Source organism: Penicillium coprophilum, assembly GCF_028826855.1.
Source record: "Penicillium coprophilum strain IBT 35676 chromosome Unknown utg000001l_segment0_segment0, whole genome shotgun sequence".
Lineage (NCBI taxonomy): Eukaryota > Fungi > Ascomycota > Eurotiomycetes > Eurotiales > Aspergillaceae > Penicillium > Penicillium coprophilum.
In genome coordinates this window covers 331,068-358,751 of record NW_026622720.1, presented here as the reverse complement: position 1 = coordinate 358,751, position 27,684 = coordinate 331,068, and the positions used below count along the sequence as shown (strand labels likewise).

Sequence of the window (27,684 nt, the reverse complement as noted above, 5' to 3'; positions counted from 1 at the left end):
TATATCCGATCTGAAACTCTTACGATACCACAGGCAAGGGTGGCTGCAGTCCCACCGTTCGCCACAATGAACCAAATGAATGTCGGGATGAACCCCGGGGCTGGGGGCCCAGTAGGCGGAGTTCCTATGATCAACAATGGATCCACGGCTTCTCGTAACGACGGCGCTATGAACAACCCCGAAATCATGATCAACAACCTCAACACGTATATCTACGATTACTTTTTGAAGCGTGGGTACCATGACTGCGCTCGTGCGCTCTTGCAAGATGAATCCATCAAACTCAACACCGATAATAATCCGAAGACGAGTCCCGGAAATCGGCGTGATGGCGACGTCAATGGTATGGACCCTGATTCTATGATGACCGATGGCAAGGATGGTGAAAAGATCAAGATCCCGGATGATCTCCCTCGCCCCAATATACCTAACGAAAGTCCCTCGTCGTTCCTCCTTGATTGGTTCAGCCTTTTCTGGGAATTTTTCTGGGCTCAACGCAAGAAGGGAAATAGCAATGATATTAGGCAATATCTTCAGCACAACCAGGTGGGTGAATGGTTATCTTCCGAGGATGTGAACCATGGACTAATCGTGAATTCTAGAACTTCATGCGTCTGCGAGAACAGCAACACAATCAATTTATGAGGCAGCAACCCATGATGCCTGGCCAGATGAACCAGATCCGGAGACAGAATGGTGGCATGGTGCCTCCTAACCTGCAGAAAACAGTGCTGCAGAACAACACCACTGGACTGTATGCTCTATCTGAATATTTTCTTCCCCATGCGGAGTGTTGAGTTGGTGGTGGACGTGCTGATGAGTTTCCTTTTCTTTTTTTTTTAGCTCCCAACAACAACAACAACAAATGGCCCAGTACCAAAAGACCCAACACTTGCAAATGATGCAGCAAATGCAACGGGATCCGGACATGGAGATGGGTGGACATCGACCACAGTCACCAGCGTCCGCCGACAACGCCCCCTCGCCGTCGAAACGCCCACGTCTTGAAGGCGCTGTCAACGGACAGCAGCTGGCACCGAATGGTCGTGTGCAGGGGCAAGGAATGCCTGGACAGCCCAACCAGCAGGCTATAATGATGCAGAATGGAATGCAGAGAGGAATGACTCCGGCGCAGTTCCAGCAGTTCCAGGGACAAGCTGCGCAACAGAAATCTATGCAGGTATATGCTCAAAACTTGGCCCTTCATCACTCTCGCTCAGCATCGAATTCCCAGGGTCTCCCGAATGGTGGCATGATGAATCCCGGTGTTATGGCGAACCAGGCGGATCTGGTGCCGATGCCGGATGGCCAAGGCATGTATCCTATGGCCGGTGGTCCTGAGTACTACGGTGCGAACGGTCAACTCGCCCAAGTCCGACCTGGTAGCTTACAGACACCTGGCAGTCAGCATGGTAACCATGCTCTTCAAGATTATCAGATGCAGCTTATGCTGCTTGAACAGCAGAATAAGCGGCGTTTGATGATGGCTCGTCAAGAGCAGGATAGCATGGCTCGTGCTGACGGCCAGCCCCCAATGCCCGGCCAGGGGGTCTTACCGCCAGGCACTTCCCCGGGTAGCAGGGCGGGTGCGTCTCCCAATCCAAGCGACCAAATCAAACGAGGCACGCCTAAGATGCCTCCAACTGGACTTCCCGGGTCGCCAAGCGCCGGCGACATGTCCCAGCGCGGATCACCCGGATCTATGAACCTCAACGGTGGCCCGATACCCCCAGACATGGCGGCTCAGTACTTCAATGGACAAAATATGCGACCTCCTAGCTCTAATCCTGCTTTCACTGCAGCTCAAATGGGCCAGCCGATTCCGGCCAATGCCGGCCAGCGTATGCCCAGCGGACAATGGCAGCCAGGACAACCGCAGATGCCTCCGCAGCATTCACCTGCGAACCAGCCTCAGGCTGGAACCCCACAGGAACGAAGCGCGATGCCTCCGCCCTCGGCGCCACCTGTCACTGGTCCTAACGCTGGTCGTGGTCAACCCGCGTCACCTCAGACAGCCGGCAACGCGCCACCAACGCCCCAGCAGGCTACCAAGGCTGCACCAAAGGGGAAGAAGGACACGAAGGACACCCGCAAGGTTTGTATACACTTATCTGCTATAGGCTCTTTATCCGCTAACTTGAATTCAAGCGACCCAACAAGAAACAAGTTGCTGCTGCTACCAATGCGGCTGCAGGCGCGACTCCATCCACCGAAGCCGCAGAGCCGCCGACCCCATCCACTCCCGTCACGCCGCAACATCCTAGCTCCTTTAATAACAAGAATGGAGCGAACGGGCCTGCTCAACAGGCACAGCCTACCTCGGCATCTGCTCCCCAGACCATGGTGCAGCCGCCCCCTGACCAACAGCAATCTTTCACTGACCTCAGCATTCCTGATGTATGTTCAATGTTTTTTTACCTCTGCGTCCCCTCCAAGTATCCATTTACTGACTATCATCAAAGGCTTCCGCATTCAATCTTGACTTCAGCGCACTGGAAAATCCAGACATTCTGGAGAACTTCGACTTTGACACATTCCTCAACACGGATGCCGACGCCACTGGATTTGGGTTTGATCCCAGTATATCCTATTCGGGTGATGGTGTTGAGACAGGTGCCGGTGACACCCTATGAACGTGTAAAAGTCTTAACGGTCCTTCAGGTGCTTCACCTCCGATATACCCTTGTTTGTACATTTGATCATTGCTCTAGTGCGTTTTCGCGGATACTCGACCTGTTCTGTTTTCTTCTTGTCTCCCAATTACCTGGATATGTGTGTTCTGCGCGTGTGCTGTGAGATTGGCGTTGGTGCACCTTGTTCATGGCATTCTCTCCCTCCCCTTGCTTGTCCTAAAAAGCCAGCATCCAACTGATATCAGGGACTGCTTGGGCTGACCCAGGGCGCTTCTGTATTCGAGATTAGTGCACTGTGACCTACGAGTTTTCTTGGCTTCACTTCCTTTCTTTCTATTATTACTATTATTACTTGTGGATGTGGTTACCTAATTCCTTGCTTTACCTTGCCTGTATGGGCAACATTGACACTCTCAGTATGAAGTCCAGTTCCCTATGGCTGATCCAGTGCACTTTCACCCTTTCATTTCCCACCGATTTCCTTTTTTTTTGTCCATCTTCTCTCTTTTGATCCATCTCGAACAACTTTCCAACAAATGCCGGCCGTTTCTTTTCTTCTTTTTCATCACCAGTATCACTGGTTGTGGATTCTTCTACCTCTCTACTTCTATCATCCAAGCTATATAAGCTATGGTCTTTTCTCTTTTCTCTTTTCTCTTCTTCTTTCCCTCTCTCCACTTCACCTGTACTCTCGGATCAGAGCCGGATATCCCCGATCAGCCCATATCACCGAAATCGGACACAGGAGTGATTTGGGGGAAATGGCACTGGCACAAAAAAGGAACTTGAAAGAACCAAGAGCTTCGTGGCTCTGGCTGTTGTGTTGATGGGATGTGACCGGATTTGATATTGGCTTTGGATATTTACCCTCGCAGATTCCAGGAGTTTCGATGTCGTTATGGTTATGCGTTTCATGTTATTTTCCTGGTCTCAAAATCTGGATCTGAATCCATATATGGACGGTTTTCTCGGTCCAGTTTTCTGAATCCCCTTTGGGAGAGCATGTAGACAGCCTACGAGAATAATGATAGTATAGGCAAGTCAAGTTAATAGCAAGTCAATGTGTTGAGTCAATCGAATAGCCTGTTAATGTCTCAATATCATAAGCGAGAAACGTATGTCATCTCTTTACTGTATTAGGTGTCGGCCATAGTCAATGCTCCGTTGCCTAATCGGGAAGGAACCTCACCTATAAATACCCTTCTTCTTCTTTCTTCTCTTCTTTTTCATCTTCTCTCCTCCATCTCTCCTCCATCCTCCATCCTCCATCATCACCCCCATCACCCCCATCACCCCCCATCATCCTCTATCATCCTCTATCATCCATCTTGTGACACGCTTTGTATGTTCCCTTTGTATATTCTATTCTCCTCTATCACCCATCTGGAAGTTGACTGCTTCCATGAGTCGAGACATTTGTGTCTCGACATTTGGTTGGAGACAGCCTCTCAGGCTACCTTCTAAGACAACCATCATGACACATTATTGGTAGGTCCAACCTATCCATGGCCTTCACAACATATGGCTGACATTGCTTCTTTCACAGACGTACTCGTCCGGAAATCCTGCCCCGTGAAGAGTATTCTGAGGGCATTCTTGACGTCTGACTGCGCGCAAGCGTATCACGTCTCTGGGGAAGTGGATGATGGGCTATCTGAGACCCACCGTGGCCTCGTCCCAGAGGAGTGGGGTGCCCAGTGAAGATGATTCTGAGGGCATTTTGGACGTCTGACTGCGCGCAAGCGTATCACGTCCTTGGGGAGGTGAAGGATGGGCTATCTGAGACCCGGCGTGGCCTCGTCCCAGAGGAGGAGGACTCCGATGGTTGACAGGGGGAGGATATAGGACGGTCGCCCACCGGGGTTACTGACGAAGCGTTCACCGAGATGGGAGGCGGAGGATAACTGAGGGTTAAAGCATGGGTTCTCTGAATCCTTGGGTGGCCCTAAGGCGCCATCAAACTCCAAATCTTTGGACCTTTTCCACCAGAGACAGCACTCTGGTGACCCTTTTTCTTTTTACTTGCCGCATGAAGAGAACTCTGAGGGCATTTCCAAAAGCTGGATTCATTGCACTTCGAATCTTGCCGAGACAGAAATGTCTCTTGAATCTTTGAACCTGTTTGCTGGGGATAGCCCCCTGGCTTTAAATAGTATGAGACTGAATCAATCATAGTTTCCCTTGATCTTTTGTAACAAGATGCATTCTTAGAAAGGTCGAATTGAACTAGTCCTATTTCCTAATATCTATCAATTGGTATTTCAACACGAGCAACACGATTTGCGTGCTCTCACTGGACGTTTCCATTAGATAGTCGGCCGTTTATGCGACCTTTGGTAATATGTTCGGTGCCCTGAACTATTCTTGTGGTCTTCTCGGCAGTCTTCCCAGATGTTGCTTCAACATCTCTTTTTGCATGTCTTTTACTGTCAGTTTTCTACGTAGATGACAGAAAAAGAAGAGAGAAAGCACAACCTGCGCAGAGGGCCTTTCTATGCATAAGCTATGATCTTTGTCCAGCAAAGTCAAGCTCTACCAAAATTTGCAGACCGTCAACCCTACGAATCCAGCTTGTCGACCTCATAGGGTAAGAATTGTATTGATTGAAGCTCACATAAAGGATACATGACGACTTCATGTCAAGTCTGAACGGAAATAAGTGAATGGGGGTAGGTAAGTATAAGTTGAAAAGCATGATCATGACCAGCTCGATCCTACAGATCCGACTCATTTTCATCCAGCACGATTTCGACGTCCTTGGAGTTGCAGTTTTCCTTTCCAATGTCCTTACCGTTAGACTTTACTTTGGGAGTCTCCTGGTTGGCCTCTTTCTGATTCTCCTTTTTGCTCCGGACTCTTTCGCTTGGACTCGCGCCAAGCTTGGATGGACTCAATTCCTTGGGCTCGCTCGATCCCGAAACATCGCGAGTGCTTGATTGTGATACCTCCCTGAGTGCAGATGAACGGCGGGTTCGAGACTTGTAGCTTACAGATCGAGCTTCGGCTGCAGCAGAAGGCTTTGGGGCAGACGTCGCGGTGGTCGCAGTGGAGGGAGTGTTGGAGGGCGCGCGAGTACCCACTGGAGGTGCCTTCGTTGGAGTCAAAGCTTGGATCAGCTCGTTGTATTGCTCATCGTCAAGACAGGAATTGACACTGGGCTGCTTGCTGTGCTCGTAGCTCATCCCAGTCACGCTGGAGATAGCCCGGCTGTTTGTCGATCCTGTGGAAACATAATCTGGCATTGGGACGTCCTCGCGAGAGGAGCGAGCACCACGCTGTCGCCATGCTGTATCATCAATAAAAGCATCCATGCCAGGTTCCACGCTGTACGTATCCTGTGGATCCCATCGAGGTTCTTGTGGATACCCGTTCCACTGCGTGGAAGGAATGGGAAACCCACGGTGAGGGGTCCAAGCATTGTAAGTGGATGGGGTACTACCGCTGTAAGTAGCAGCATTGCTGCTGGATTGACTACTTGTATTAGCCGTGACTGGAATTCGGTGTTCGGGTCTGTCAGTTTTGCTTGGTGAATGTCCATGGGCGCCATCGCCAACTACCTTCGATGTACCATATCTCGCTGCCGATCCGTACCGGGATCCATTGGGCATCGAAATCCACATGTTGGGATTGGGCCAAGCAATGTCGGAGAATTCCAGCACGTCCAGTGGTGCATGCTGGAAGGAGAAAACAATGACATGCTTGTATCGCTCGAACGGGGGCGTGCGATTAGGGCGAGAGAAACCTTCCGCAATGACAACCTTGATTCTACCCTGAGAATCTCCGGCATCCCAATGCTTCTGCTGTAGTATTTCAGAATGAAAGGGAGGGAATCGAAGGGCGTCTTGGTTTCCATCTCGGTCGAGATCTGCTTGGACGGTGAGACCCTGGAATCAAAGAAAGGGTAGGAATATGTCATACTAGAACTCAGATCTGCCAAAGGAATGTCAGCGAGGCAGTAAAGAAAAGAGCGATGTTGGAAGGGCAATGCGCCGATCTAAGTGCGCACGACATACCTATAATCTGTGGCCAACTAGTTCTCTGTCCATAGATGCTCCCCCTGCAAGGCATTGTCAGCCCAGCCAAAGCACTGGAGAGCACATTCGTAGGTTACTCACGCGACAACAACTCCATCAATGAAGAGCCGTACTTCGAAGAGTAAAACATCCTCTGGCTCCATGTTGGACTCGATCTGGACGCTGGGGCGTGGTTTCTCCCAACTATGAACCGAGAGATGGAACGGATTGCCTTTGGGCAGACTCGGGATGAACGTTGTGAGGACTGGCAGCTGATTGAAGACACCTTGCTCGGGAAGGTGTGCATGAGGGCCAAGAAAGACTGCATTGTGTAGATAAGGCGAGTCTTTATCTTTAGTTACAAAGCATTGTGTCTTGAACTCTTGGATAGGGACCTTTGAGCCTCCGGGGAAAAGAAGGACATCCCAATTTCTGTAGCGCATGGTGTCAAGGTGGGTTGAAGAAGATGGATGGATTGTGCATGTTGAAGTGACGGTATAGACAATGGAAGTCACCTCCAACATCGTTGTTTCCCAAAGTAGTATCTTCAATAAGGGTAGGCGGTACAGTAATTGCAGTGGGATATCAGAGGCGGTATAGACTACAAGTCACTTGTCAATGTTAGCCCTAAGAAACAGCACTTGACCTGGTACAACAGAACCACATTAAGCCACTGCCGTACCTAGATAAAGTCCACCCAGAAATTCAAAGGTTTACAATGATCTAGAACAATTGTCTCACAATCAGGTCAAGTTCGAGAAGTCCAGTCCTAACCCCAGAGTACATCTTAAGATATCAAGACAGCAGTAATACAGCACGACACCAAATTAAGGACAACTACCAGAGCAACCAGATATGCTCGAGTTCATCGAAACCTCCGCCTATGGGGCCAGCCACAGGGACGATGTTTATATAGGTAGAAGATCCAGACGCAAAGGGCCGACAATACAATACCAGGAAGATGGGAGCTTGACGGCAATAGTGCAATGCAAACACCAAACGAGCGTACAGGACATTGTAGCATACGATCAAGGGAATTTAGAATCGACAAACGCTGAGACGCATGAAACAAGCGTGTTGTACAAGCCGGCAATCAGTCTTCACAGAGAAACAAGGGTAAAAAAAGGACACGCAAAAATTCTCAAAGCGAACATAATTCAATTTAGCTGCTTGAAGAAAAGAGAAAAAAAAAAAGAACAAAGGAAATAAGGTGGTGACGTGGGGGGAAATGGAACTTTTCGCAGAATGCCTGCCCAAGGAGTATAAAGGGAAAAAGAAGCGCATGACAATTCGGACTTCCATTACACGCAGACAAAGACCCAGTGGCGGGAAAACCCCGATAGCATAAGGGCAGAGAGACATCGAAAATAAGATAACGAAAAAAATAAATAAGATACGAATGGGGCACACAGGAGGATAGGGAGGAAACAGAGGGGGGTAAAAGGAAAAAGGAAAGATACATAAGAACAAGACAGATCACAAAGGGGAGAAAGCTCAGATCTTGCTAAGAGCGCTCACGTAAAAAGGAAATGCGTAGCACAGGAGACAAATGCCCATCAAGAGCTATAGCCTTGGCCAGGAAACCAGGGAACGAATTTGTTATGACACAATAGAATCATCATTGAAATGACACAAATAACTCCTGCTGGTGCTTTCAATCAAAGGGAAACGCTTACTGGAAGAGTGTGTCAGCCGACCGCCTGTTTCACATTTGATCCGGGATCGGGCTGCCAGGGTGATCGCTCACCTTCATGGGGGCAAACCCGCCATACTGGTGGGCCGGGGGCATACCCATGGAGGGGTACATGGGAGGCGGCGGGGGAGCAGGGCGGTAGGGGCTGCCGGCGGGGCCGGAGTTGTTCTGGGAGCGGCCCCAGCTCAGACGCACGCGGGAGTTACCGATGGGGTAGCCCTGCATCTGGTTGATGGCCATCTCAGCGGCGTGGCGCTGGACGAACTGGACGAAGCCACAGCCCTTTCCAGGGGGAATCTTGACATAGGTGATTTCTCCAAAGCCCTGGAAGAAAGAGCGGAGCTCATCCTCGGTGACGTAGCCAGACAGACCACCGACGAAGACGGTGGTGTTGTTGGGGTCTGTGAACTGGTTCATGGGCTGGGGAGCACCGTAGAAGGGCATGGGAGGGCCACCCATGGGAGGGTACATGCCAGCGGGACCGGGCATACCCATGGCAGCACCGCCGTTACCACCCACACCGGGACCCTTGTTCTTGGGGGTAGCGGTGGAGATACGCATGGGACGGTTGCCACAGTAAACACCCTGCATCTCGGTGAGAGCACGCTGCTGGTCGTTCTCGTCGGAGAAGCGAACGAAGCCGTAGCCGCGGGACATGCCACTGATAGGATCGGTCATGATCTTAGCAGACTTGCAAGAGGGGAAGCGGCTCTGGAAGAGAGAAACGAGGACATATTCGTTCACCTCGGGGCCGAGGTCACCAACGAAGATGGAGTACTCGGGGCCACGGTCATCACGGCTGGGACGAAGTCAGTTATAGGGCCGGGAGGGAACCAACGAATAAGATGCTCGCTTACCTGCGATCAGCGAGACCGCCGCCGGTAGCCCAGTTGAGCTTGAAGACCCGGTTGGTGTTGGGCATAGGGGTGCCGTTCAGAGAAAGGGCCTTGGCAGCGGCGGCAGGGGAAGCGAAATCGACGAAGCAGTATCCAGCATTGCTCCTACTACCCACATTAGAAACAATTTTGGAAATTGAATGACGATTACAGAGTCTTACCCAGAGAACTTGTCACGGATCATCTTCACGTTGACCTGCTCGCCCATCTGGAACCAAAGGTTGCGGATGAAGTTCTCATCAATCCAGGGCTCGAGCTCACCCATCCAGAGGGTGGTCTTGCCATCGGCACCCTGCTGGGGGACGGGGGCCGAGTTAGGCTCACCAGGAGGGGGACCCTGGAACTGAGCGGCGGAGGGGTCGACCTGGCCGGTCATGTTGGTATCAACGGGAGCCGGGGCGCCAGCGGCGGCAGGGTCCTGCTGGGGGAAGTTTTCGTAGCCGTTGTTGTAAGACATGGTTGCAAAGAATCAAAGTCCGGAAAGTCGACGTAAGAATATAAGATGGCTGAGCGACTAGAACTTCGTGGAGTCGTTAAAGAAAGACCGGCGTAAGATCAAGTCGTAACGAAGCCAAGCAAAGAGACGGACGTGAAAGGCTGCTCAAGATATTAAGTTAGATCATATCAATTTTCACTTAAATTCAGAAAGATCTGGACATGCGCAAAGAAAATGAAGTGAAACTCAAACAAAGCAAGCAAGCAAGCAATGCTAGTGGGAAAAAAAAGATGCAGGAAAAAAAGAGATGGCGAGTAGTCAGCATTTTGCAGGTGATTTCTTCAGGCGCATATATGAATTCTGAGCCTCAAAAAAAAGTGGTGCCAAAAAATCGCCAAGACCAGTGCTTCGGGCAGCATCTCAATAACATGGTAGATTGGAGGGCGGATTGGCCGAAGACGAACAATCCCCAGGACGAAAATGGGGGTGCGCAAGACGAAAATAGACTTGATTCCACTCGGATGCTAGGCAATCATCAAGGTTCGACCGTTTCCGTCATTCCGGTTTGATGTCCGTATGCGACCGTCCACCCTCGTAAATCCAACACAGGCGATCCAGGTCAGATCTGACCAGTTCCTCATATTCGATTGGGAGTTTGAGCATGCCGGTAGATAAGCTGTCCCGAAGAGGTCAAGGCGAAGTTGAACAGGCGAATCACCCTTGCAAAAAAAAAAAAAAAAAAAAAAGGCTTGCGATCGCTTGCGCTGGGAAGAGGCATAGTTCGAAGGCTCCAAAGACTCACCTAGAGTAAAACCTGGGAAAACACTGGCAATGCGCGAGGCGAAAAAAAGAGTAATCGGCAAGAGCAGAACTCCCAAACAGAAAATTGAAAAGATCTTCGAACAATAAGAAAAAGGGAGGGGAAGGTAGGAGGGGGAAAAAAGAAGAAAAAGAAGGAAGATGAAGAGGGGGGAAGTGGGAAAAACGCATTACGTGAGTCGAGGTATGGTATCTGTATTACACAGTATACATTACTGTATTGAATAGATGTATAAAACTCTATATAAGATACACTGGCAGCCTTGCCTATTAAAGCTTGGACCTATATAAAACCTATCAACATATATATATATATACATATAAACATCTTCTATCTACTCCCCAGATTCCTGTCAACGCTGCATGATTGATATCATGCGGGGCTGAGATTCTTCATCGTTCCAGGATCCCGGGAAGCCGGGATCATTGAACTTGATACATCATAGCCTATGACCCGAGGTCTACCAAAGTAATCCATCAACCCCAGCCTTCTTTTCGTCTTTCATATTCTCAACTCGATACAAAAAAAACCAGAGAAAAAAAAAAACAAACAAAAGAAGCATCCGAACAAAATCCGAGCCAATTTCATTGACAGAACAAGGGGCAGAAAGCCCCAATGCATGAAATCTGCAAGGACCTGTGGCCATCCTCGCAATGTGACTTGTCAAATCCCGTCGGCTCATCGTCATCTGCTGAGGTAATCTTCTTATTCGCCTAACCCCGGCATCAGGTACGGAGTACTTGTTGGGTCTTCACATCATTTGATATCTCATATTATACGTGAAAAGGCGTTGTAGACAAGATCTACTCTGTCTAATTGTGTATAAATGTTCATGTACGTTCAACATTTTTGATTTTGTAGAAAGTTGGTGAGATGAGAACCATGGAACCGTAGAACCATCTCCATACGGTAATTCTCTTTCCATACAAGCACGTATCCTCCGACAGCTGATATTGTCAGCTCATCTTCTCGAAGCAAGGTTCTCTAATCCATGTCCTGTACCCTAAGCTGCAAGGACATCCCAAGCGCCTTTTTGTTCCTCCAGAAGCCGCGCCTGTCCGGTAAATTCCAAAGAAAAAAAGGAAGGAAAAAAAGGGCTCCATGAGAACCATGGAAGGCTTCTTATACGGTTTTCTGTTATTGGCCGGACTTGGGGGGCCGCTCGTATTGGAAGAGATTTTCTTTTATTTCCCTCTACGCGGTACGCGTTCACACTTTCTTATTTTTGATATGGAAGGGGGTATGTGCAAGGGATATTCTAAGGGAAATAAGCTAATCCAACCCTTGCATATTGAGACATGGTCGTATGAGTACTTTAAGGTCGAACCCTAATTAACCTATGTGGACTATTCAACACTCTCTTCTATATCATCTCAACATACCCACATACACGAACCATCGAAAACAGACCTTCCCATCGGAAATATCACCCACACAGATGTACATATGTACCCTATCATAACACACACTCTGTTCTAAGTTCTGGCGAAACAAGTCAAAGCATATTCAAGTATACAAGGCATACACTAAATGACCCTCGCACATCCTACTGGTCATTGCAGCCCCGAGCTGCGCAGCCCCAGGCTAGTTGGCCCCGATGGCCCCCCCCACTTTCAGGGCTCACATCCACTTAGTTCACTTGCTTCGAACCAACGAGAGTCTCAGCCCTGATTGTGACTGATACCTGAATTCCACGTACGGGAACGCTTACTGTATACTTCATTACTTGATTCAAGTTGGCATGGTATCAGAATAATCTTCTCTTTTTTTTTGCCCCTGCACCCCACTGGCATTTTTTTTTCTCCATAAAAGCTAGAAGTTTCTAGAATATTGAGATCTTGGATGTAGTGCAATGGATAATATCTATGTAATGCAAACTGGAGTGGGACTTTTCTTTCTCCAGAACTGAGGTCACTTTGTGTGTGGCCTGAGCGTCTCGTATATTGCACCGACGTAATTGCAAGAGATCTGTTCTAAAAATATATTTCTTTATTGAACAGGCACACTTCATGGGGCATAAAATAAATCCAGCAGGCAACAAGATAGTTATAATACTACAAACAGTTAAACTCGTCCATTCCCCCTTCCACATCAGGATCTTGCTCTGCAAGCAACATAAGACTCTTCTCGTAAACCCTCGTAGCCTCTAACATCCATGGCTCATCCACCTCGTCGCCACTATCCTCCTCATCACCATCTCCATCACCATAACCATGACCATTACCATCACCAGCATTAACTCTCTCACTCGACTTGGCCAAACATGAAAAAACTTCATATCTCGTCCTCTCCGCCAAACTCCGGATCCGCACTTTCTGCGTCTCCGTCGCAAGTGACTGGCCCAGCTGGGCGCCGGGTAAAACGGCGCCAGTGAGTGGGTGCGTGCCTGTACATAGCGCTGCAAAGACACAATCAAACTTGTGGAGGATGTGCAGGGTTGGCGGGGCGTCGAAAGGAAAGGCTGGGAGAGAGGTCTGGGTTAGGCCTGCTAGGGTTATGAGGGCTTCGGTTTGGATTGCCGCTGGAGGAGTGAGTTAGAATGTAGTATGCATATGGATGAAGGAGATGAGAAAACGAAGATAGTAAAGATAGTATATAGCAATACTGTTCTCACTGCTACATCGTCATGTAGAAGATAAAAACTCACGTGTTGCCGACGCCCAAAGCATATCAATAAGACCTTCCACCTCTGCAGCGAGCTCTTTGAAGCTCTCATATCTGCGTTCGGAAACGGGTGTGTTCGGTGCATCCATGCCCATGTCGGATTTCATTTTGCGATACGTGACTCTCTCTATCCCCGTACTGATTTGGCCTCGGAGCTGGATTTCTTCCTCGGAACCGGAGGAGATAGGTTGGCTGCGCTGTTGCGGAAGTGATAGAGTTGGGCTCCATTGTGGTTGCCGTGAGGGAATGTCTATCTGAATTCCTGTGTCTTGCCTATTTCTGGATCTGGCTGGGAGAGAGATTGGGACATCTTCGAACTCGACGTCGCCGTCGGAATCGGTATCTTGATCATTTTGGATTGAGGCGGGGGACATTTTGTGATTTGTTCTTGATAGAGATAGAATGCGTGTCCAGTGATCAAACTATCCGGTTGTATGAGGGTTTGATACAACAGAGGAACAACAAATGTTCCAAAAATGTGCTGTATGCCAGCAAGATATGGCTGTTCTTTCAAGATATATCGTGTGTCATCTGAAGCTTCTACTTCAGGCTCGGAGAATGGAATTTAGCCGAGAGTGAATATCACATGATACAGCCAATGGTTGCGATTGGTCTCCGATATTTTCGAATACTTCTATACTCTGGCAGAGCTATCAATCCCATCCATAGTAAGACGTACCGTCTCTCCAGAGGTGGGATGGTGACGCCAAGCGTTGGTCTGTGCGGGAGATCCGGAATTAGAGACAACGGGTTGACCATCTATGATACAGACTTGAACTACATATGTATATATAATTGGATCATAAAATATTGATATTGAGATAACATGTATGTATCGAACCTATTTTCACAACCATTAGCACATGTCACACCAAGAACCACAATAAATCCCGACAAGGCATAAACTCCAGTTCAGAAGGCGAGAAGATATAGATATGCTGGTGTTTGCAGTCATGGCATAACAGCGGGCAAAGCGCGTTTCGCTACTATGGCCCCAGCGTGTTCATCCTCGGAGCGAACAAGAACGAAAAGAACAAACGCAAAAACAAATACTCACATGTACATAGGACACCTCGAACCTTTTATCCTGCCATCGAAAAAGACACCCAGAACGCCATGCTATCATGCACCAGATCACTCAGGCTGTGTAAAGAGTCAGTCCACCAGTCCCAAAGTCCAACCGAAAGAGAGAGGAAACTTACTCGAATCTTGCCCTTCCGAGCCTTAATCTCCGCCAACTTCTTCTTATCCTCATCAAAGCGCCTAAGCAACTGATTCTGTCTCTCCTTCCTCTTCTCCCTAGACTGGAACCGATAAAAGTCCTCAAGTCCCTCACCCTTCTTCTTCTGCTTCTCAACAAGCTCCCTCATCTCGTCCTCCCTCGCCACAGAATTCAACTTCGGTCCATGCGAAACAGTAACGAATCCGTCCTCGTCGGGTACAGCAAGACGCTTGTGATCCTCGCGCTTGCGCGCCTCAGCCACCTGCGTGAACGTGGTCATAAACTCATTCACCGCCCGCAGCAATGTCCCCCGATCGGGGAACTGCATGCGCTCGTGCGCGACGTATCGGTTCAGTCCGAGAACCGGGATACGGTCGGTAGGTAGGCCTTCGCCCCAGACGATAGTGGTGCCGCGCTTGGCGGCCTTGGTGGCGGCTTTCAGACTGGTTTCCATGCTGGGCTTGTCGGCGAAGATGACGACTGCATGGCCGCCGCTCTTGTGGAGTTTGCGGTCCCAGGTTGATGGGAGGGTGATATCGTCTAGGTGGCGTTCGAAGTCGTCGGCAGTTACGCGCTTGCGCTTCTTTTTGGATTGAGTTAGGTTGGTTTCTGTCGTTGTTGCCGCGGCGCGCTTTTTGGTCTGCACATCTTCAAATTGAACTCTTTCCACGCGGCCTGCGGCGAGTTGTGTGCCGAAGAGGTGGCGGAGGTGTGCTTCTGTGGTGTCGATTGGGACGTTGACGATGAAGAGGGAGCGGGTGGAATCTGGGTCTGGGATTCGGGGCTCGTGTGGTCGGAGGTAGAGGTAGTGTGTTGCGGGTTGGGGGAAGAGAGGGGTTGTTGGGAGCTGCACTGGTAGGGTAATGTACCCTTCCACCTGCACGGATTCGCCCTTCATTTTGGTTGGAGGTTTGATTGCCGGATTGTTGCGTTGATTGAGCTGAACTTTTTCTGCAGATTTGCTCTTGGCACAGAATTTTGCCGGGGTGTCGGAGCGGCGGAGTGGGCGGTGAACCTCCACTTTTAGGGCTTCAACTACATCGACATGAATATAACTTGAACTCTTTGGTATTTTAACCTATTATTTATGATATGAGTTGAATAATGGTATAAGATGGCCGCAGCATAAAACCTGATACATCATGAAAATCGTGACTGCAGAGCATTTCCCTCGACATCGGTAGATCGCCTCGGAGCACACCACCTTCAAGTCTTGTCTGGATCATTGATCCCTCCATTGGTAATGACATAGATTGCCTCACGCTCAGCGCAGTCTGAAGAGGAGTTAAAGCAATATCAAAGCCAGGGAAATATCGGAGTACCCACCAGGGGAGTCCTGTATCTTCGCAACTCGCTCCTCCCCACGCCCTTTCCGAAGGAGCACACGAGTAGTGGAAGCATGAGCAAGGACATGACCACCAACCGGCTTACGACCATCAGCTCCAGCGAATAGAGCATTGGCACCAGGGTCACTCTGGACTTGGTTTGTCTGTACCGAAACGTGAGCCCTAACACCTCGAAACACAGAAGCTCTCACTCACCATCAAGACACAAACATTAAACTCTGCCAGTTGCAGAATCAGCCAAACAGCCATGAAAAGGACAGAACAACACCTCTTACCTTCAGCCATATGCGCCAGCTTCATCAAGAACTGATTCAACTTCTGCTGCCGATCCGCCAACTCCCCGCGCCCACAATAATCAACCCGGAAACAGTTCATAATACTATCAATAACAAGCAATCGATACTCACCACCCGCAAATGCTTGAGCAAGTGTATTCAGCAGCTCGAACTGGTGCTCGCTATTCAGCGCGCGCGCATAGGAAATATTCTCCTGCGCCGTGTCGGGGTCCATTCCGAACCGTTCAGCGATTTGAGCAATACGCTCGGGTCGGAACGTGCCCTCTGTGTCGATGTAGGCAACTCTGCCAGCTGCCCCGCCTGCTTCTTTGGGTAATTGGGCGACTACGGACATCGTGTGCGAGAGTTGTGTTTTGCCACAGCGGAATTCGCCGAACACTTCGCTGATGCTCATGCTTTGGAAGCCGCTGGTGTGGTGTTAGATGGGATTGGCTAGTGGCTTTAGGACTGGGTCTAATTGTGCACTCACCCGTTGAGAATTGAGTCAAATTGCTTGCTGCCGGTGGAGATACGGACGACTTTCTTGCGTTGGTGGTGGAGTTCCATTGCTGTGATGAAACCCGAGGCTGTGGGAAGGCATTTCTGAATTGCCTCTTTGACTTTCTCGACCTTGACTTCGCTGAATCCTTTGATTTTGAGGAGAGTCTTTCGGGTGGCGCCGTGAACGGACTGAATCAATGGTTAGGTTTGTTGGAGGATGGCAAAAAGTTGGACTATCTGAAAACGAGGTGGTTAGGGTTAAGGCACTGACAGCAACAGTATAAAACCCATTGGCCTTCAGCTTGGTGATGTCAGCTGCACCAATTCCATGGGCCTGGATACCATCGATGTCCAGAATGAAGCTCTGCAATTGTAAAATGGTTGCTCTGGTTAGATTGGCAGTTCCAAGACGTGCGTGGAGATTGGGGTTTATTGTACCTCGTCGTCATCGAATCCATCACTTGCAACCGAGCCCGGCATCTTGGCCGGGTCAATTGGAGATGGCTATGTGAAGATGACTGATGGGGTCAAGTGTTGAGTGAACAAGAGATGCGAAGAGGGACTCGACCTGAATGTTTCAAGGTCACGGGTTTCAGCTACTTAGCACTGAGCACACCAACCTTCCAAGGCAATATCTATACATTACAAGAAACAAGAGAATTGAGATATTTCTTTTTTTAGCTCGAAATGTTCTCAGGACTCTTCCCATCTGGAAGTCCTCTTTCTTTCCACAGTTGCAACGGCCCGAATCCAATTCCCCTCAGCTTCAACAGATCCTCTCATTGCCACACTTCATCTCCTCGTTCTCTCTTTGGCCCCATTCGGGAAAACCGCAACCAAGAGTCGATCGAAAACCAAGAAAGATAATCCATGAGAATAGACGCCAGTAGTAAGACTTGAGAAGTCAAGTCGAGGGTGACTCCGCGAAAAACAAAACCAAAAAGAACTTTTTCTGTTTGTTCGTCGTATACATGATAGGGATAAAAAAATAAGTAAAAAAAAGAACAAGTTCCAAAAGGGGGAAATAAGGGAAATCAAAGGCTGTTGTTTTTTTTCAGGTCCAGAACCAGACCTGATCCCAAAAACAAAGGGTGTGATTTAAATATATGCAAAGGAAGAGATGGTGGAGAGGTTTAGGGAAAAGTGACCGTAATACAGAATCAAGGAAGAAAAGGAACTCCAAGCATTCCTCCAATGGCGAATGCACGGTGGAGAGAAAGGGCCAAACACACTTAAGCGACAGCAGTAGTAGGAGCCGCAGCAGGGACAGTGTTGGCCTCGGTGGCAGTCTCAACAGCGACGACAGCAGGAGCAGCCACAACGGGGGCAGCGGCAACAGGGACAGCCTCAGCGGGAGCGGCAGGAGCAGCGGCACCCTCGTTGGTAGGGCAGTCGCGGGAGATGTGGCCGGCCTGGGCGCACTTATAGCAGACCTTACCGGCGGAGCTGAGGGGACCACCGTTGGGTGCGGTGCACTCACGCGAGATATGGCCGAGCTTACCGCAGGCGTAGCACTTCATGGCTTGAGCCTGGCAGTCACGAGCGAAGTGGTTGGGACCACCACACTTGTAGCAGGTAGCGGCACGGGGGTATCCGCTGAATCCACCGCGGAATCCACCCTGGAAACCACCGCGAGCACCACCGGCGCCGCGGCCAGCAGCGGGACCGGTAGGAGCACCAGCTCCGGGAGCAGTGGGGTTGGTGCAGTTGCGCTGTAATGGGGTTTTAGTAACTGCTTTGAAGGTTCAAGACCTACACTCGAAGGTTGGAACTTACGGCAAGGTGACCGGGCTGGCTGCAGTTGTAGCAGCGGCCGTTGGCACCGCCGTTCAGGCGCAGGGTAGGGCAATCAGCCTGGACGTGGCCGAGACCCTGGCAGTTGTAGCACTGCTTGGCTGGATAGTTGTTAGCAACCTGGCATGGTGGGGGTTGACATTGGGTGATCGCTTACTCTCGGTGGTACGGGGCAGAGGGCAGGCGCTCGACTCGTGGCCTAAATGATAACTTAGAAGCTTGTTTTGAGTGTTATGACTCGTGATCGACCATACCGGGCTGCTTGCCTGCGAGATGAGATAAATTAGCATCCAGTGACATCAGAGTATGAGCTCTCGGGGAGGGATTCACGCACAATTGTAGCAGAGACGCTCAGTGGAGGAGCAGACCTCTAGTGAGGAATTAGTTTAACCCCAAATATACCAAAGCTTCCTAAACTAACCAGCGTAGTGGCCAATAGTGCCACACTTGTAGCATGCGCGACGAGACAACATCATTCTGGCGGTAATCTATCGCAAGTCAGCCCGAGGCCGTTATGATTTTAGCTCGATATAGCCGCGTCTTCCCCCTCCATTTCCGGAATTATCGAATTGTGCAGTGATCATGCGTCATGTGTATCAAGGCAGCTCCGTGTATATATCCGAGATTGTCCGAGCACAGCACAATTGCGATCTCAAAAATTTCAAGCGAAAGAGGGGGAAGGCGTAGATCGGCGGGGCAGAGCGCGAGCTCGAACGGCGAAACACCTTCACTCACCCTCACAGTAACTCTCTTCAAATCGTCAAAATCTATCCTTGGTCAACTTTTGGTCAGCTTTTTGAGAATGGAGAAAAGGCACGTTCTGACAGCCTACTTGAGAAAAAAAAGGGGGACACGAGGGGAAAACCACACAGAAAAAAAAAAAAGAACGAAAAAAAGAAAGAGAGAGCAACTTACACTCTCAACAACTTCAATAACCTCAACAGCTCCAACTTCGATTTCAGAGAATGCAAGAAGAGGAAAAGTGGAAAAGAGTGAAACTCCGACTTTAGCTCCCGGACCTTTCCGTATTGCGTAAGGCGTTTACTGTATATTTGATGTTATATAGTACTGAGTATAGTACTGAGTATAGTGCTCCGTACTGGGTAGAACAACTAGGTACAGTATGTATAGAAATACTGAAGAATTCCTTACCCCCTACATTCCTACAAATCCATTCTCCCAAAAGGGTCACAATGCAATTCATTTCTTCGTTCCAAAGAGATCTCCGTGAGATCCGACTGGTTAGTCCATCTAATCTACTCTTCCCGCTCCAGAATAGCCGGTGCCTTAATTTCCCGTCCCTTGAGGAATTCCAGGTTTTCACCGCCCTGTGAATGTTAGTTAAGAACCCAGAGATGAGATAGAGAAGACATACATAGCTGATCAAAGGAGAAACCTCAACGCCAACGGCCTCGCCATCGGTAATAACAATACCACCAGCAGCCTCAACCCACCGCTGGCCTTGGGCCATGATATCTGCACGGCTGGTATCAGGGTCATCCTCACCAGTGCCGCGGGCATTCTTCAGAGGTGAGAACTCGTCGTGACGGTGCACCTCAAGGGTGGCAAACTTCTCCAGCGGTGTCATGGGGAACACGTCGAAGACGAACTGCTCTAGTTTGATGCCGTTAGGCTTCTCGGGCTTGACAAGGTTACCAGTCTCGGTATCGACACAGGCGATCTTCTTGCGCGCCACGTGGTGGGGCAGCTGATGAGCCCAGTTCTCGATCGACTCGAGGAACCGGAAGGAGTAGTAGTGGTTGACAATGTTGGCAGCACGGTACTTGAGGACATCGGGCTGTTTAGGGTCCTTGGCCTCGGCAGTCTCCTTGTCAATCTCAGAGTACTCGACCACGTCGGGCTTGCCGTTCTTCAACAGGATCAGGCCTACGGACTCGGTGGCATTGCGCTTGCGCACCACCTTGGTCGCGATGTCGACGTTCTTCGAGGCTGCAAAGCCAATGAATACCGGGTCGGCTACCTTGACAAGGCAGTTGTCCACTCCGTAGAGGTGGATGTGCTCAATACCACGGCGGCGCATGTCCTCCCGCACACCGGAGACCACGAGTCCCTGGTAGATACCACCGTTGCCATCGGGAGCCACGGCAACCTATATTCAGGGTTAACAAATCTCGTCCTATACGTGTTTGAGCTACGCCCGTATATATATCACCATACCTTGCCCTTGCTCTCGAGCAGAATCTTGCCATCATTGGAGATACAAGGCAGAACGCCCTGCTCGAAGATCATAATATTGCTCTTGTCGAGACCAAAGTAGTTGTTCTTCTCAAAGAACTCCTCCGTGGGTTTGCGTGTAGGCCCACTGGTCATGACGTACCAGGGGATGACGACGTCCTTACCACCGATGAGAGACTGCAGCTTGGCAATACGCTGAGCCTGCAGCTGGAAGAGCGATTTCTCGCTCAACAGGCCAATGTCAAAGCAGCCCTTGGGCGCAGAACTGCCAAGCCGGGTACCTTGCCCACCAGCCATTAAGACCACGGCCACCTTGTTTGCTGCCACCTCCTTCAGGCCGGCTTCGTACCATTTCTGGATATCTGAGGGGTCGGAGTCAAGGATGGAGGCTGTGGCGACTTCGGGGAGGGGCTCGAGGGTCGCGGTTCCCTCTGGGGCTGGGGGAGGGTTGAGGGCTTTGTCGGCCAGCTCGTTGATCCGAGTGGGGTCAAAGTTGGACAGCTGGTGGAAGAGCTGTGATTTCTCGACGGTGGTCAATTCGTCGACAAAGGCAAAGACATGGCCTTGTCCAGCGTCTGTGTATTTCTTTTGTAGTGTTTGGAACTCCTCCACTGATGGTTCACGGGGAACCTCTTGAGGGGTGCCCTGGAGTTTTCCAAGAACATTGGAGACAGCATCTTTGATTACATTTGCCATATTGAATATTTGAGAAGAAAAAGAAGAGAAAAGAGCTGGCAGAAAGTATGGATAGAGAGAGAGAGAGAAGGAGAGAAAAGTAAATAGAAGAATGAAAAACGTGGGGTGAAGCTCAAGCTGAATAAGTAGCTTAATAAATCTTGGAAACACACGGTAAAAGCTGCTTCAGTTTAATATATCTCACACTATTTGGAACCTAGCGGGCTCCAGTTTATTTTTAGGGATCTGCAGAGGCGAGTAATAATGATCTGTCCATACAAGAAAGTGGCTAGCGAGCGCCATCTGAGACCTGCCCACTGGAATTTATTGCGCTAGTCATAGCGGGGCCTTGGCCTGCCACGGGTTGCTACGGGTTGCGACGGGGCGAAGTTCTAGTGGATATGTTCAAATCCTATATTTATTTTAGAATAGGGGGTAGGGGATATTTGAATACATGCTGTGGACTATCGTCGGTAACGGCCTTCTTTCCGTGAATCTCGTCGTGGACTCCGACTCCGACTGTATCGCCGGTATCGATCTCTATCTCGGGGGCTTCGACTTCTTCGATCTCGAACGCGAGCACGATCTGATGGAGCCCCCCGCGGAGCCTCGCGGGACGGAGGGGCTGCACCCCTTTTCTTCTTGTCAAACATCATACCGTACCGAGCATCATCCTCGTCAACAGGAGCGTCGTCCAGCTCTCGGTACTGGCGTTTCGCTTCAAGATCTTCAACACCGCCAAATCCACCTCTCTGTCGGCGCTTGGTGACGGTGGAATTGCGCCAGCTTTCCGATAATTTAGATACCTAGGATGTATTAGCATATTGGTGTAGGCAATGGTGGTGAGGAGCTCTTACACTCTGTGAAAAATCCACATGTATCCGGTGGTCGTCGATCAAGACACCCTGCATCTTGAAATAGGCCTGCTCACAGTCCTTCTGTTCTTCGAATTCAATAAAGGCATATTGTAAACTGTCGCCGGTACGCTTGTCCCGAATGACCTCGCAAGACAAGATCGTTCCAAAGCGGCTGAAAATCAGATTCAGATCCTCATCTAGCATTGGTTAGCACCGATCTCACACTTCCGTGGGGGGGGATACGACAAACCTTGTGTGACCGGGTTGAGCTTGCAGACAAAAAGAATATTCTCTGGTGGCTTGACGTCGGCGAACGGCAGATCTCCCACCATTTCCAATGTGAGCGCCTGCGCGCGAGCCTCGCGCTCACGACGGAGCTTGTCCATAGCCTCTTCATCCATATCATCATCCAAATCCTCATCGTCCGCGATTCTGACCGTGGCCAGTTGAGCTTTGGAGGGCAGCGGGCTCTCAGGTGGTTCAACTAAATTTGGCGGGTCATCGAAGGGATCGTCAAGAACAGTGGTGTGACGAATGCGAATATCCTTCAGCGGTCGACCTCGGTCATCAATAAAAGAGTCATTGATTTTCTCCAGAACATCAAAGCCCTCGACGACCTTGCCGAAGATCACAGCCTTGCCATCTAAATAATCCAGATTGTCTCCAAGTGTAATGATGAATTGACTGGCGGCTATCCGCTGATCGGGGTCGTTTTTGGACGGTACCGTCGCCATGCTCACCGTGCCGCGTTCCAAATGTTTCAACTTGCGTGACACCTGGAGTGGAAATGTGCGTTTTGACGGTCCGTCAAGCAGACCCCATACTGAGGATCCTCCATCACTTTCGGGTGCGTCAGGGCCGAGAGGGTCGCCGGTCTGGAAGGTAAAATTCTTTTGGACACTGTGGATGGGCGAGAAATTGTAGTACTTGAGCTTGCATAGCTTCAGGAAGCTAAAAGCACATAAAACGAGCTTAGTTTCAGGTTTCAGCAAACTGGGGAAAGCCAAGGAACGGAGCCACTCACTTGTCACACGCCTTGGGTGCATCATCGACCAACAGGTCAATTACGATATCGCCCAGGGAGGTCTCTAAAAGCGCGCTCATGGCGGGGAATCGGGTCGCGCAAAAGACACAAAATTAGGCGCTTGGACCTTGGGCAAGCTCTGGTAATAGGATGTTGGTAGAGATTGGTAGTAGATAGGAGAGAGAGAGAGAGACCTGAGAGAGACAGATAGATAGAGACAAGAGTTAAGTCCGAGAAATGCGAAATGCAGGAGCTTCGACCAATGACCGCCCGCGGGGATCCCCAACCGGAGAGAACTGAGCCTCTTGTTTTTCTTCTCTCTCTCTCTCTCACACACACACACACACACACACACTCTCTCTCTCTCTCTCTCTCTCTCTCTCTCTCTATATTTTCTACTAATTAAATTAAAAAGATTTTTCCTACTGGGTACATGCACAACAGCTCTAGGGCTCTGCCGGATGATCGACCCGGGAGACTTGTGCAACGATGCTTGTCAATCGAGCGGCATATCTTCCGAATGTCCCCGTTGGATACATAACCTTACGCTTTTGAGATCGACGTGCAGCGGATCTTATTAAGGGCCTTGATCGACCCTGGGATTCCAGGTTTGAACTGTTTGTGTGCTTATATCCCTCATGCAGCAGCAGCCCCAGCCAAAAGAAGCATCTCTTGTTCTCACTGGCTAATCCTTGAGTCACCCTGTTGTACCGTTTCGACTTTCTCCCCATGTCTTCTACGGGAAGTACACGGTCCTCCTTTTGCTTGGACATCTTTCCCCCGTGAGCCGTTCCACAGCAGAAACGTTGAGAAGGGGAAACGGCCGGCCTCCTGCAGTAAAATCCAACGGGTATCATCACCACAGCTTTTTGGAAAAGAGCCACACACGTGGGGGAAGGGGGGATGATCCTAGGCTTGCTTGACTTCTCTTGATCCGGTCAGCAGGGGGGGTTGCCTCCACCGTATCGTCTGCAACAAAAGCCAGTCTCAATCCCAACATGTGTTCCTGGCGAGTCAACTCAAGAGTCAGCTGGCGTTAGGGCTCTTTTTGTTTCTCCTGATTCTTCCTACTTCCCCCGGATGTCGTGCATCGTCAAACCTTGAACTACAACTTATCTAAATACTTGCTAGGGAGTAGAGACTCCAGGGTCTAGATTTGTATTTGAAACCCAGGCGATTGCCTTGGCCCACTGCTTTGGTTTCCCTGAGTTTTCTCCCATCTCCCTCGTATCCTGATTTTGGATGTCTTAAGATGCAAGAAATTGGAGAAGTCACTATCACTATAATCCGGATGAACTCCCTCAATTCTTTGCAATAATGTAACTCGAAACCAACTCTCCACTTTAGCTCCCAGCAATGTGTGAACCTTGCAAGTATCCCAGAAGTTCATGCATCTCGGTCGCCTCTCAATTTGCCCCCTTTTAGCTTCTAGCGTCGATTGTGATCGAGATCCATGAATGACACCATAGGTAAAGTGCTATATCCCTTCCTCATTTTATGGACTTTGATTTGCTTTTTTTAAACCACCTTTTTTTTTTTTTTTTTTTTCCCTTCCATTTCGATCTAGTTGCGTACCGGAAGCGCTAAAGAACGCTCAACACCCATGTCGTCGATCAGCGTTTTTCTAGAGCGCGCTTGGCTGGGGGAAGTCAACTCGTGCGCTTGTCAAAGTGACAGGTGTCAGGGAATATATTTTCTTTTTTTTTTCCCTTCTCTTTCTCTATTGAGACATTTGAAGCCTGAGACAGTTTGTTTTCTTTTTTCTTTTTTTCTCTCTAGACCGTGCGTTTGCAAGATAACCCTCGACACCGAGTTCATAACGATTTCCGGACTATTTTGACCTGCAGCTATACAGAACTATCGAGCAAACATTTACGGATACTCCCCGGATGATGTTTCTGCAAACAGTAGCTTGGCGGTTGCCCGTTTTTCTTTTAAATATATATATAAATATATGTGGAAGATCTTGAGATACACCAAGTTCCTTGACCTATACTGTTTCCTCTTCCAGACAAAAAAAAAGAAAAAGAGCTGAAACACTTCTCTCTGTTCTCGTCATGGCTATCCGTGTGACGTTACCTTGTGAAACCTCTTTCAAATTGCATTCTCTGTCTTATATATGGGGAAATCTAGACGGAACTGTGCATATAATTTCCTAAGCGGAAAAATAGAGAGCTAAGAAAAAGATTCCCCAAAAGAAAGGAAAGCTAGGTCTAGGGTACTTTTAGTTGATGTACTGTGTATGTCGTCTCTCTTCCCTAGATCTAAACACAGTATAGAATTATAATAATAAATAGAAAAAGTAGGGGGCAAAAAATATCGCATGCCTATAATTTTATATGTTTAAAAAAAAAAAAACAGAAGGCAATCAACCACACCGATTGTTACCAAAACATGGCTTAAATCTAGCCCTATTTCCCAGAAACATCCTACATTTTCTACTTTTTTCTTCTCATCAACTTAGAGGCATTCACAGTTCCTTTGGGATCTCTTCACTGAGCAGTGAATCTATCCGGGTGCTTGTGCTTTGCATCATGGATCACACCTACACCAACCTCTCTGAACTAGACCAAGCCCGGCATAATTCAACCATCTCTATGGCTCGATCGATGCGTGTGGCTAAGCAGGAGCGCAATCTTGTAGAGCGAGATGACAAGCCACGGAAGCAGAGGAAACGGGCTCTAGTTGCAGTAAGTGCCTCTGTCCATCTTGATCTTCAATTTCTAACCTCCGCTAGTGCAATCGATGCCGGAAGAGAAAAATCAAGTGCAACGGAGATCTCAACACTGGCCTAGCTTGCTCCAGCTGCCGTAGTGTTGGAGCTACTGAATGTCAATACATAAGAGTAAGCCTGAATCCCATATCCACGAGGAGTCATAACTAACCTAGCTCCTTTGCCACATAGGTCAACTCTTTGGCTCCCGAGGACGCTGCTAGAGAAGCAGCTAGGCTCTATGCAAACAAGGGTCAAGGGAAGTCAATCTTTATGGGATCCCCTCAAATGCGGGCTCCATACCAGCGAGGAGAGTACGAACTGGATATTCAATCCAACTTCTCACGGCAACCCATCGACATGGATCACTCCTATGACGACCATTCAGTCAACTATCATGGACAGACATCACCAGGATACATGCTATCCAGCACTCCGGGAGCAATGCTCGACTATGGTACCACATGGAGCAACCGTACTTGGGATCTTAACGGTAGACCCAACGGCGAGTTCTTCGAAGAACCAAACAGCAACGTGAACCAAGCTGCATACGGTTTTGTCCTCTCAGGTCAAGGCATGTCCACCGAAATGCCCCAGTCAACAGGAGCAATGGCAACGTCCTACCCCGACGCAGTAGACCGCACTCTCCCAACACCTCCAACCTGCCGAAGCCAACCCCAGCCCCAGTCCAACATCAACCTCTCTACTCTCCCAGATGGCCTCTCAAATATGACCCTAGCCACTGATGCAAAGGGCCAGACCTGGAACTCGCGGTATGCAGCTTCCCCAGACGGCCGCACAGTGGCCATGTCCACCGTCCCAAGCAACGGTCTCTACAACATCAATCCCTCAGCACGTGTCAAGTCAAATGATTCTGACGATGGAACACACAACCTCGTCTTCGGTTACATCCCCATGGCCACAACAGATGATTCCTCTCCTCTTCCTCCATCGTCCTCATCCTCTATGGCCTCCTCCGCTGTAAACCCCCTTACCCAGCTCTGGACACGATAGAGAGCACCCTAGGCGAGTACAACACGTCCGATACACGTCTAGGACGCAACTTCTCGCGCGACAGCGGCGCCGGACAGCGTCTGCTCACCTTGGCTTCTGATTGTGCACCCGATGTGTATGGTTATTCCGGCAGTGACCGCAGGCGATCCAGGGGTATTGCCGAGGCGGATGTGCGCTGTTCAGCACCGACGCTTGTGAATGGGTTGCCCTATACGCGTGTTCGACATGCAGACTCGGCGGTTGGTTTGCCGTATGGATTCTTGCCTGATAACTTGTCTGATTATGGGCGTTCGGTTGATAGTTTGCATCGTCCTCCCATTTCGTCCTTGGGACATCAAGGGGCGTATTGAGTTGACCTTCGGTCTTTCTTGATGTTATTGTATCGAACACGAGGCGTTTATCTATCTCATCGGATTCTTGGGGTTTGATTCTTTGGTCTTCGTTCTCGCTTTTTTTTCCTGGTTGGTCTCTTGCTTGGTTTCTTTCTTTCCCACAAGATACACAAAAGAGATACCCATATCAAGGCTGTTTACATCTGCCATTGTTCTACCCATGTAATGTCTTTCTCATGTCTGTTTCTAGTTCTGTTTGTTTTTGGTGTTTTCGTTATTCATTAGGTACTGTTTGGGTTTATTGCTCGTTCATCTTTTTCTGTCTGCTTATGCTCATCCAAAAGAGAAAAGATATCTAATGGACTATGATGAGGATTGTGCCTATCTTGTCACATCCATCCGTCGAGATTTCTCCCTAATACCCCAGTGTGGCTTTATGCAATGATTTATATCTGTGGTTCTATGTCTGTTTCAAATACGTGCTTTTTTTATCCCATGCGTTTTCAACCTTGAGGTGGTGGAATGTATTGGTTTCTATTGTTACTATGAGAGATTATTCGGTTTGCCTGTGATATGTGGT

At 49.3% G+C, this 27,684-nt stretch overlaps 11 protein-coding genes across 11 annotated transcripts; 3 read left to right on the top strand and 8 right to left on the bottom strand.

Annotated features, from left to right (window-relative positions):
• Nucleotides 1-66: 66 nt before the first annotated feature.
• somA (putative cAMP-dependent protein kinase pathway protein (Som1)) lies at nt 67-2,633 on the top strand (the record flags this gene model as incomplete). The annotated part of the gene is made up of 5 exons (XM_056671284.1): nt 67-546; nt 603-754; nt 844-2,095; nt 2,149-2,397; nt 2,463-2,633. 5 exons carry the CDS (start codon nt 67-69, stop codon nt 2,631-2,633), a joined length of 2,304 nt encoding a protein of 767 aa, XP_056536857.1.
• Nucleotides 2,634-4,154: 1,521 nt separating this feature from the next.
• On the top strand, nt 4,155-4,334 carry N7500_000137 (uncharacterized protein; the record flags this gene model as incomplete). Its single annotated transcript, XM_056671283.1, has 1 exon — nt 4,155-4,334. The coding sequence occupies one exon, from the start codon at nt 4,155-4,157 to the stop codon at nt 4,332-4,334; it is 180 nt and encodes a 59-aa protein (XP_056536856.1).
• A 1,013-nt stretch (nt 4,335-5,347) lies between these two features.
• Nucleotides 5,348-7,089, bottom strand: N7500_000136 (uncharacterized protein; the record flags this gene model as incomplete). Its single annotated transcript, XM_056671282.1, has 4 exons — nt 5,348-6,498; nt 6,552-6,563; nt 6,647-6,690; nt 6,749-7,089. The coding sequence occupies 4 exons, from the start codon at nt 7,087-7,089 to the stop codon at nt 5,348-5,350; spliced, it is 1,548 nt and encodes a 515-aa protein (XP_056536855.1).
• Nucleotides 7,090-8,351: 1,262 nt separating this feature from the next.
• N7500_000135 (RNA-binding protein) lies at nt 8,352-9,692 on the bottom strand (the record flags this gene model as incomplete). The annotated part of the gene is made up of 3 exons (XM_056671281.1): nt 8,352-9,138; nt 9,197-9,340; nt 9,397-9,692. The coding sequence occupies 3 exons, from the start codon at nt 9,690-9,692 to the stop codon at nt 8,352-8,354; spliced, it is 1,227 nt and encodes a 408-aa protein (XP_056536854.1).
• Nucleotides 9,693-12,545: 2,853 nt separating this feature from the next.
• Nucleotides 12,546-13,529, bottom strand: N7500_000134 (general transcription factor IIH subunit TFB6 family; the record flags this gene model as incomplete). The annotated part of the gene is made up of 2 exons (XM_056671280.1): nt 12,546-13,012; nt 13,139-13,529. The coding sequence occupies 2 exons, from the start codon at nt 13,527-13,529 to the stop codon at nt 12,546-12,548; spliced, it is 858 nt and encodes a 285-aa protein (XP_056536853.1).
• Nucleotides 13,530-14,289: 760 nt separating this feature from the next.
• N7500_000133 (putative ribosomal small subunit assembly protein) lies at nt 14,290-15,275 on the bottom strand (the record flags this gene model as incomplete). The annotated part of the gene is made up of 2 exons (XM_056671279.1): nt 14,290-14,298; nt 14,358-15,275. The coding sequence occupies 2 exons, from the start codon at nt 15,273-15,275 to the stop codon at nt 14,290-14,292; spliced, it is 927 nt and encodes a 308-aa protein (XP_056536852.1).
• A 387-nt stretch (nt 15,276-15,662) lies between these two features.
• N7500_000132 (recombinase DMC1) lies at nt 15,663-16,979 on the bottom strand (the record flags this gene model as incomplete). Its single annotated transcript, XM_056671278.1, has 5 exons — nt 15,663-15,866; nt 15,919-16,426; nt 16,489-16,688; nt 16,771-16,863; nt 16,938-16,979. 5 exons carry the CDS (start codon nt 16,977-16,979, stop codon nt 15,663-15,665), a joined length of 1,047 nt encoding a protein of 348 aa, XP_056536851.1.
• Nucleotides 16,980-17,731: 752 nt separating this feature from the next.
• Nucleotides 17,732-19,058, bottom strand: gisB (putative zinc knuckle nucleic acid binding protein; the record flags this gene model as incomplete). The annotated part of the gene is made up of 7 exons (XM_056671277.1): nt 17,732-18,211; nt 18,276-18,394; nt 18,451-18,492; nt 18,548-18,559; nt 18,628-18,663; nt 18,715-18,781; nt 19,029-19,058. Coding segments are annotated over 7 exons (786 nt in total), but the record flags the coding sequence as incomplete, so codon positions are not given.
• Nucleotides 19,059-19,549: 491 nt separating this feature from the next.
• Nucleotides 19,550-21,185, bottom strand: N7500_000130 (UDP-N-acetylglucosamine diphosphorylase; the record flags this gene model as incomplete). Its single annotated transcript, XM_056671276.1, has 3 exons — nt 19,550-19,621; nt 19,669-20,403; nt 20,472-21,185. The coding sequence occupies 3 exons, from the start codon at nt 21,183-21,185 to the stop codon at nt 19,550-19,552; spliced, it is 1,521 nt and encodes a 506-aa protein (XP_056536849.1).
• Nucleotides 21,186-21,628: 443 nt separating this feature from the next.
• On the bottom strand, nt 21,629-23,125 carry N7500_000129 (PPIL4 family peptidylprolyl isomerase; the record flags this gene model as incomplete). The annotated part of the gene is made up of 4 exons (XM_056671275.1): nt 21,629-21,970; nt 22,022-22,218; nt 22,272-22,972; nt 23,046-23,125. 4 exons carry the CDS (start codon nt 23,123-23,125, stop codon nt 21,629-21,631), a joined length of 1,320 nt encoding a protein of 439 aa, XP_056536848.1.
• A 2,454-nt stretch (nt 23,126-25,579) lies between these two features.
• Nucleotides 25,580-27,122, top strand: N7500_000128 (uncharacterized protein; the record flags this gene model as incomplete). Its single annotated transcript, XM_056671274.1, has 4 exons — nt 25,580-25,735; nt 25,783-25,890; nt 25,951-26,739; nt 26,775-27,122. 4 exons carry the CDS (start codon nt 25,580-25,582, stop codon nt 27,120-27,122), a joined length of 1,401 nt encoding a protein of 466 aa, XP_056536847.1.
• Nucleotides 27,123-27,684: the final 562 nt, after the last annotated feature.